This window comes from Vicia villosa, linkage group LG7 (genome assembly GCF_029867415.1).
Source record: "Vicia villosa cultivar HV-30 ecotype Madison, WI linkage group LG7, Vvil1.0, whole genome shotgun sequence".
Taxonomy (NCBI): Eukaryota; Viridiplantae; Streptophyta; class Magnoliopsida; order Fabales; family Fabaceae; genus Vicia; species Vicia villosa.
The window spans coordinates 99364111-99372917 of NC_081186.1; the positions used below are offsets into that span (position 1 = coordinate 99364111).

General features: G+C 30.7%; 2 protein-coding genes across 2 annotated transcripts; both read right to left on the reverse strand.

Annotated features, from left to right (window-relative positions):
- Positions 1–1992: 1992 nt before the first annotated feature.
- Positions 1993–3831, reverse strand: LOC131616116 (methyl jasmonate esterase 1-like). Its single transcript, XM_058887365.1, has 3 exons — positions 3402–3831; positions 2570–2713; positions 1993–2471 (listed from the first exon to the last, which is right to left on the reverse strand). Exons 1-3 carry the CDS (start codon positions 3759–3761, stop codon positions 2184–2186), a joined length of 792 nt encoding a protein of 263 aa, XP_058743348.1. The 5' UTR covers positions 3762–3831; the 3' UTR covers positions 1993–2183.
- Positions 3832–5347: 1516 nt separating this feature from the next.
- On the reverse strand, positions 5348–7302 carry LOC131617990 (methyl jasmonate esterase 1-like). Its single transcript, XM_058889262.1, has 3 exons — positions 6829–7302; positions 6607–6750; positions 5348–6534 (listed from the first exon to the last, which is right to left on the reverse strand). Exons 1-3 carry the CDS (start codon positions 7183–7185, stop codon positions 6247–6249), a joined length of 789 nt encoding a protein of 262 aa, XP_058745245.1. The 5' UTR covers positions 7186–7302; the 3' UTR covers positions 5348–6246.
- Positions 7303–8807: the final 1505 nt, after the last annotated feature.

Here is an 8807-nt window from a genome sequence, read left to right on the forward strand (position 1 = left end):
AAAAATGATAGAGATACATAACTATTACAACTAAAATACAACAAATCTTTATGGTTCTAAAATTCAATCCATTAATTGTTAGAATAAAAAAATTATAAATATCTTTTATATTAATTTAGAGTATTTCTAAATTAAAATAAAATATATTTATAATATTCTATCATTAATGAGTCGATATAGAAATTCAAATGACCATCCTCGATAACCGCAAATTTCCCAGACCGAACATGCCGCCCACAAGACTTGACTCAACACCGTTAGACTACTGCCACTGTGACACTTGGTGTTGCTGCTAGCCACCACCCGCCAGACGCTCCCGTTACCTTAGCTTCTTCGACTAACTTTTTTGCTATTTTATGGCATTCTAATTTGCGAAAATTTAGAAATATATTTTCTTTTTCTTCATTAGTCATGGTTTTAAAGCATACTTAAATAATTATCCACCTTTGTAATCATTCCCTTATTACTTCTAATATCCATAATAGGATCTTCCACCTCAAATTGAGTCTTCTCTACAATAATTTCTAAAATCTTCATCTTCATGTCTTAGCTCTTCCTCCTCGAATATGACTCCTTGAAAGAATTACATCTACGAATGATGAACTTTGATTCTCCAGGTTCCACTTCCAACTGCTTATAACCTTCATCACCTTCTGGATAGCCTCTAAACACACAATCTCCAACTTTATAATCAAGGTAAATTAGCTTAATTTGATCAATATGCAAAGTTTTACCTTCGAATAAGCGTATTTGTCAAGTTTCCTAATACAAACCAACATAAGTATCTAGAAGTTTGTCCCAGTAAATGCACACTTGGCAGTCAGGTAAAATGTTTAGGCACCATTATTAACCTAGAAAATCAATGAAAAATTGTCGATCAAATGTATTTTCATCCATTGTATCTTGCAAAACTCATTAAATTTCTTTGAAATAATCTTTAGTCATCCGCTAAGCCTTGACCTCAAATATTTTAGATTGTTTTTGTCTTGAAAGTCTTCACTAGTTGATAATGAATGAACAAAACATTAGAACCTTCTAAAATATATAACCCGATCATATTTTATACCTTTTTCATGTTCAACTCTAGTGCTATAGCATAGATCCTGAAACATGCTTATGGATAACAAATTTCACTAGAGATCTATACCTTACCTCATGTTGTGAAGAAGAAACTCATGATCATTGAATAACATAATTCTCAATGTACCAATACCATGAGTCTTGTAAGTCTTATTGTAATCAAACAAAACTACTCCATATTCCTCCAGATTCAATGTCTCAAATTATTCTTTTCTTGGACACATGTGATAAGAACAACTTGAGTAATTGACTCAATTCTCTTTAGTTTCCAAACTCAACACCACCAATTCACCAACACTCTCATAATTATCCTCATCCGAGTCAATTGCAATATAAATATAAATAACACTCTCATAATTATCTTCATGATGAAGTGATTTGTTTTCTAACAAATGAAACATTTTAATCTTAACTTGTCTACCCTCTTTGATTTTGGCATCCCTCTTTGTGCACTTCCTCCTCTTTAGACACTTATAAGCCATCACTACTATCGTCAATTTTCAAATCTTTCATCTTTAAAAACTCATTTGATTTTACGATTGTCTTGACTTCATCCAAAGTGATAGTATCTTTCTTACCATAAAAAGAACATGTTTAATGTGTCCAAAGAATCTGAATAATGAGCTTAGTAAGAGTAGAGTCTTTTCCTCATCGTCAGTTTTCACCTCAATTTTTTTAAAATCATCAAGGATCTTATAAAACAGTGGCAACTCCTCCACGATATATTTATTCCCCCATATGAAAAAATTATAGAATAAATCAAGAATAATTTTTTAGTGTTTTCCAGGTGTCATCTGTTGAGAGCTCTTATTATGACTTTGTTTGGTTAAACTAGCTCATAACTGAATGTTTATATATTTTATTAAACAACTCTTATTTGTTGACCATAGTAATTGCCTAGTTTTTTTTCACTATTTATTATTATCAATTTTAAATTACACATAACACAACAACAATAAAAATAAGTGTCAACAATAATATTTAATCAAATTTTACATTTTTTCAATAGACTTCAAACTTGGCTACAATAATATTGAAATCAAATTGTTACATATTTTTCAATCAAAATTCAAATTATTACTATTAAAAAAAAAGGATAAAAATTAATGTTTATCCGTAATTTGGTGTAAAAGAGAACCAAGTTCTTTTGGTTTGGAAAACATGACCATATGATCTGCATCATTTATCTCATTCACCTCAACATATGTACCACTTTTCTCAATTATCCACCTTTGTGAATCTTCTTTTATCATATTGTCTCCTTTACAAACGATGAAGATTTTAGGTACACTTCCATTTTTCTCCATGCTAACTTTCATCTCTTTCAGAAATAATTCTTTATCTTTGAAGAGAGGAAAGGGTCTTACCAATGACAATGCAAGCCTCAAATCCTACATGTTAATGGAATTTTTTTAACTATGTTTTGTAAAATATAATGGATGATAATATTTTTCAAACAATCAAAATTCAATTGAAATTGTATTTATACCTCAGGTGGTGATAATTGGTACATTTTGGATTCCATAAATTTAGGTCCAAATAATAAGGCTGTTGGAGGGTTGTCCGGCCCATCAAAGAAGAAATATTTTGAGTCCATTGACCAATTCTCTTCTCCCTCTCTTCTTCTATTCAACTGCATTAGGAAATAAATACGTTTTAAGGAGAATCCTACTGCAAAAAATTGAATAGGGTAAAAATATTTAATGTTCTGAAAGCTAAAAATGATATAAAAGTTAAAATGTTACTAACTCAAAGTATAAAGTAAGAAACCAAGAATTTGGATAAACGAGCTCCTATTAAAGACGAAAGTTCGGTCGAATACCGAGTTCGATTTTTAGTAGAAACAATATTTTGCCAGAGTCATGACCTCTTGACACAAATTCTGGATTACTAAGGCCAAATTCCTTAAAATCAAACAAAAACAAACAAAAAGCAAAGGATGCATTTGAGATCATACATCAAAGCAAAAAAAAAGATAACGGCATCACCCAAACAATACAGGCCAAAAACTTAAATCCACCTTTTAAAAAATGAGGGCGGGACGGAGAAATTCTCCAGACATTACATCTTTTAAGCAGTAAAACACAAAAAAATTTATTTATACGACCGTGTCAGTAAAAGCCCACGAAAAAATGGAGGCGAAACGGGACAGATACATGAGAAGGTAAGAACCTAAATTTTTAACTCAATCCCAATAGGCCAGATCCGTTTCGCCACCCTTAATTGAATCTTAACTAACAATATTTAGCAACACTAGTAATAAAATAGAAAAGGGAATGAACAAAAAATAAGAAAAAAATGATATAAAAGAAATTATTTACCTCTTCAATAATATCAGGGTGAGTGAGATTTTCACTTAGAACAAAGGCAGTAACAAAAACTGCAACAGAGATTTTGTGTGGAAACCTTTCCATAGCCATGGAAATGTAGATTCCACCAAAACTGTGACCAACAAGAATCACTTTTTCATCTGAAGGAAGTGACTCCATGAATGTCATCAAAGGTTCAGTATAATCTAAGATTGAAGAAATATCTTGAACCTGAATTGGATTGATGCCAGAAGCAGCCATGTCCAAAGATGTAACATCATGACCAGCTGATTTTAGAAGAGTTGAAACTTTGTACCAACACCATGCACCATAGTTTATTCCATGAATCAACACAAAGTGACTCTTACCCATTTCTAAGTTTTGGAGTTTTATCTTTTCTTTTCTTTGAGTGATGATTAAACTATATCATAAATTTATGTATAATAATTGAGATCGGAAAAGGTATGTACTTTATAATATGATATTATTTTTCATTATTCTATGATAGAAAACGAAACCCACTTGATTCTCGTTTCATGAAACCACGTGGCTATAATTATAACCATGTGGAATATTCTTATGAAAAGTCTTACTATATTTAAAACTAGTAATAAATTCGAAAATTCTGGTACGAGACGCGCATTTGTTTCAGATCTATATTTTTTAATAGAAAAATATATATATTAAAAGTAATAATATTTGGATCAATAACTTCATGTTCCCGTTAATATTCAATATTTTGATAAGTAATTTAATATTCTTGTTAATATTCAATATTTTAATCAGTAACTTCAGATTCCCGTTAATATTCAATATTGTGATCAATAACTTCATATTTCTGTTAATATTCAATATTTGAATCAGTAACTTCAAATTTCCTTTAATATTCAATATTGTGTGATCAATAACTTCATGTTTCTGTTAATATTCAATATTTTAATCAGCAACTTCATATTCTCATTAATATTTACTATTTTGATCAGTAACTTCATGTTCACTTTAATATTCAATATTTTAATCAGTAACTTCATATTCTCGTTAATATTCAATATTGTGATCAGTAATTTCATGTTCCCGTTAATATTCAATACAAATAATCAGTAACTTCATGTTCCCGTTAATATGCAATATTGTGATCATTAACTTCATGTTCCCGTTAGTTTTCACTATTTTGATCAGTAACTTCATGTTCTCATTAATATTCAATATTTTAATCAGTAACTTCAGGTTATCGTTAAAATTCAATATTGTGATCAGTAACTTCACGTTCTCGTTAATATTCAATACAAATAATCAGTAACTTCAGGTTCCCGATAATATGCAATATTGTGATCAGTAACTTCAAGTTCTCGTTAATATGCAATATTGTGATCAGTAATTTCATGTTCCCGTTAATATTCACTATTTTGATGAGTAACTTTATATTCCTGTTAATATTCAATATTTTAATCAGTAACTTCATGTTCTCGTTAACATTCAATATTGTGATCAGTAACTTCATGTTTCCGTTAATATTCAATACAAATAATCAATAACTTCAGGTTCCCGATAATATGCAATATTGTTATTAGTAACTTCAGATTTCCATTAATATGTAAAGATAAATGTTTTTAAGTGTGAAATATTATTCAATATTTGAATCAATAATAAAGTTGTTACTACTTATAACAACAATATTTTTTTATATATGAAAATATTTTAATAAATAATATGTTTTTCCTCGTTTATAAATAATATTTTTGTTTTGACATTATTTATAAAAATATTTGAATCAATAAACAAGTTGTTGTCATATATAACAATATTTGAAACAATAATGTATTTTTGCTCAAATATAAATATTATTTTTGTTTTTTACTACATTAGAAATAATGCATCATACAAAAATTTCAAGTAACAGTTCAAAAGCGAACTTTATAAAGAGAGCTTTATAATACTTCTTCTTCAATTCTTTATGTGCAGCCTTTTGTTCATCTGTCGCGTCTTCGTAAGCGATTTTATCCCTTCTTTCACAAGATCCCAACGATCTTGACAACAGAACACAACTTTCATCTAATTGCATCAATTCCCATGGTTATCTCCTTTCAGTATTTGAAGAGAACTTGCTGGAAAATGTCCATTTGAATTACTCATAGACATCGACATTCTCTTCTCTTGCCTTGAATCGTTTAACCGGAGTTCTAGATACCAGATGTTGAAATTAAACTCAAACCTTGAGTAATTCTTATCACTTACATAATGACAATGAAAGAAAGGGAGTTTGGGGAGAAAAGTGAATTAGGATTTGCGAAAAATAAAAGAAAGAAGATGATTTTCTGTAGAGTTTTTCTTTACTCACAAACTGTGGAAATTTCTTATTCACTTGCAACTGCAAATTTTGTGAATACAAGTTGTCATTCAAAATAAGGGTTCGTTCCTCTATTTATAGTTTTAGGTTTGCTTTCTCCCTAAGTCAAAAGCCCAAAACATAAAAGTCCAAAATACCTATTTTAGATCCAAGTCGAAATAATGTGTGAAGCTAACCACTTCGATAGCTAGCATACAACTCGACTGACTAGCTAATTTTTTGACACGTCTAAGCAACATCCTGCTTCGACAAAAGGATTTACAATTTAACAATTGTTACCGAGCAATTTAATGTACTCAAGCTTCTAAAGTTTTTTTTTTAGAATCAATTTCATCACTGTTCAACCGAAAATTCTTCCTATGTGATTGTAATCGCAATTCTATCACCTTTTACACAAGATCTTAAGAGTTGGTTCAACAGAAAATTGCAAATTTGAACTCCAATTTATCGATGATAATATTATCTTTTCAGAATAAAAAAGTTAAAACTACACCCAAAAAAATATATAAATTAATATTTGTATGCAATCTGTTGTAAGAGAGAGCTAAGTTCTTTTGGTTTGGAAAACATGACCATATGATCAGAATCATTTATCACATTCACCTCAGCATATGGACCACTTCTCTCAATCATCCAAGTTTGTAAATCATCTACCAACGATATGTCATCTTTGCTAATGATGAACACTTTAGGCACCCTTCCATTTTTGTCCATGCTAACTTTTGATTCTTTCAAAAACAATTCTTCATTGTTGAAGAGAGGAAAAGGTCTAACCAATGATAATGAAAGCGTCAAATCCTACATGATAGTTGAATTTTTTAACTATGTTTGGTAAAATATAATATTTTATTCAATTGAAATTAGTTTTACCTCATGTGGTGATAATTGGAACATTTGAGATTCCATAAATTTAGGTCCAAATAATAAAGCTGTTGGAGGATTATTGTTTCCATTAAAGAAGAAACATTTTGTATCCATAGACCAATCCTTTTTTTCCTCTCTTCTTCTCATAAGCTTCATATTATTAAAAAAAAAAATTTTAAATAGAGAATAAAATAAATAGAAAAAGGAAAATAAAATAAAATAAAGTACCTCTTGAAGAATATTAGGGTAAGTGAGATTTTCACTTATAACAAAAGCAGCAACAAAAACTGCTACAGAGATTTTGTGAGGGAACCTTTCCATAGCAAGGGATATGGAGATTCCACCAAAACTGTGACCAACAAGAATCACTTTTTCATGTGATGGAAGTGATTCCATGAATGTTAACAAAGGTTCATTATAATCTAATATTGAAGAAATATCTTGGACTTGTATTGTGTTGATGCCAGAAGCAGCCATGTCCAAAGATGTAACATCATGACCAGCTGATTTTAGAAGAGTTGCAACTTTGTACCAACACCATGCACCATAGCTAGCTCCATGAATCAACACAAAGTGATTTTTCATTGTATCTAAACTTTGGAATTTTATATTTTCTTTGGTTGAGAAATTGGAACTTTATATGAACCAATTTTTGACTGAAATAATTTTCTCTTAGATTTTTGGCTTTAGAATACTTGGCTGGCTTTTATCATGTAGTACATTTATTATATGGTATAAAGAGAAACGTACACGGATCTTATTATTCTATTATTATATGTTGACTTTTAGTATTTACTCTCTTCAATAAAAAAAATTAAAGACAAAATATATATTATAAAATAAAAGAAAAACCAAAGTCTAAAGCACAAGTACAAAGTGATGCGTTTTTGTTGAATTTATTATTATGTTAGTTCGCTTTCGCATATTCTTTACAAATTTCAGCAGATATTTTGATCAATGGCATCTTTAGTGTCATTTCGTTCTTTTGCAAGACTTTGAGATCTCTAAAGTTGAGATGCACAAGCCTATAGTGACATATACATTCTTCTCAACCAGTTGTTGTAGCAAGACACATATGCACCATAAATTTCAACTAAATCTTAAAAATTATATTGGCAGCCATGGGAGTTTTTAGGATCAAAATCCTGTTTGCATCCAGAATGCATAGTGCCTTGTTCTACTTACGCATCTTCTAACCCTTCTCAAATAGTTGGCCAATACTTAGAAAGTTACACTTGATTTTGAGAATATACAATATATCTTTTATCAAAGAGTGTTTATCATCCCTTCTCTCGATCGATACATCATCGATCCTACGTCGCCAGAGTGATGTCATCCGTAAACTTCACTTTGTTAGCACGATTGATTGTAATAAACTAATCTTTCCTACCCGTCATATGAGTGGAACATCTGGAGTCCAAATACAATTGTTCACTACGATAAAATTGCCCCTTTCGTAGTCACCGTGGCAGATTCTTCTAACTGTAATCTGTTACAACATATAGGTAACAAGTTACATCTTGAATTTGCATATTTCTCCAAACTATTGTTGCATTGATCTTGCAGTCTGCTGCTGCATTTCCTTTTTGTGATCATGACCAAGAGAGTGTTCCCTTCACCAAACACTTGTCTTGCAACATTGGCTTCATCCCCTTAAGGTTCCTTTCACTCTCTTGCAAACTGACCAAACTTTTGACATACAAAGTATTGCATCTTGCTCTTGTCAATCCTCCTCCTTTCATCTCTAAAGTTTTTTTGATGACCCACTTGTTGCAACTACTCTTACCCTTTTGACAAGCCGAATTTTTGGAAATTTGGGATTCTTTTCCATCAAAATTTTAAAAATTTCCTTTACTCTTCATGGGCCATTTTCCCTTCAATTTCTTGTCTTTGTCATTAAAACGAGCTTGCAAAGATATCTCCGTCTTTGCCTTATCATAATTTCTCTCCTCCATCCTTTGCTCATGTGCCTCAAGAGAGATTAGTAGCTCCTCTTTGTTCATTATCGTAAGATCCTTCGATTCCTAAACCGCTACGACTATGTTATCAAATCTTGTTGTCAAAGAATGCAAGACTTTCGCGATATCATACTGCTTCGTGATTGTTTCTCCACATGCTTTTACTTAGTTTACCGTCTCAGTAATTCTCGTTGTGAAATTGTTGATGGTCTATTTCTCCTCCATTTGGATCTACTCAAGTTGAAATTT

What these genes read in the sequence shown, in the direction of transcription:
- LOC131616116 (XM_058887365.1), bottom strand. Translation starts at nt 3,761, where the DNA reads ATGGGTAAGAGTCACTTTGTGTTGATTCATGGAATAAACTATGGTGCA. An exon ending in ACCCTGATATTATTGAAGAG is followed by an intron (nt 2,714 to 3,401) that starts GTAAATAATTTC and finishes TTCCTAATGCAG; the next exon opens with TTGAATAGAAGAAGAGAGGG. An exon ending in ACCAATTATCACCACCTGAG is followed by an intron (nt 2,472 to 2,569) that starts GTATAAATACAA and finishes ATTAACATGTAG; the next exon opens with GATTTGAGGCTTGCATTGTC.
- LOC131617990 (XM_058889262.1), bottom strand. Translation starts at nt 7,185, where the DNA reads ATGAAAAATCACTTTGTGTTGATTCATGGAGCTAGCTATGGTGCATGG. An exon ending in ACCCTAATATTCTTCAAGAG is followed by an intron (nt 6,751 to 6,828) that starts GTACTTTATTTT and finishes AATAATATGAAG; the next exon opens with CTTATGAGAAGAAGAGAGGA. An exon ending in TCCAATTATCACCACATGAG is followed by an intron (nt 6,535 to 6,606) that starts GTAAAACTAATT and finishes ACTATCATGTAG; the next exon opens with GATTTGACGCTTTCATTATC.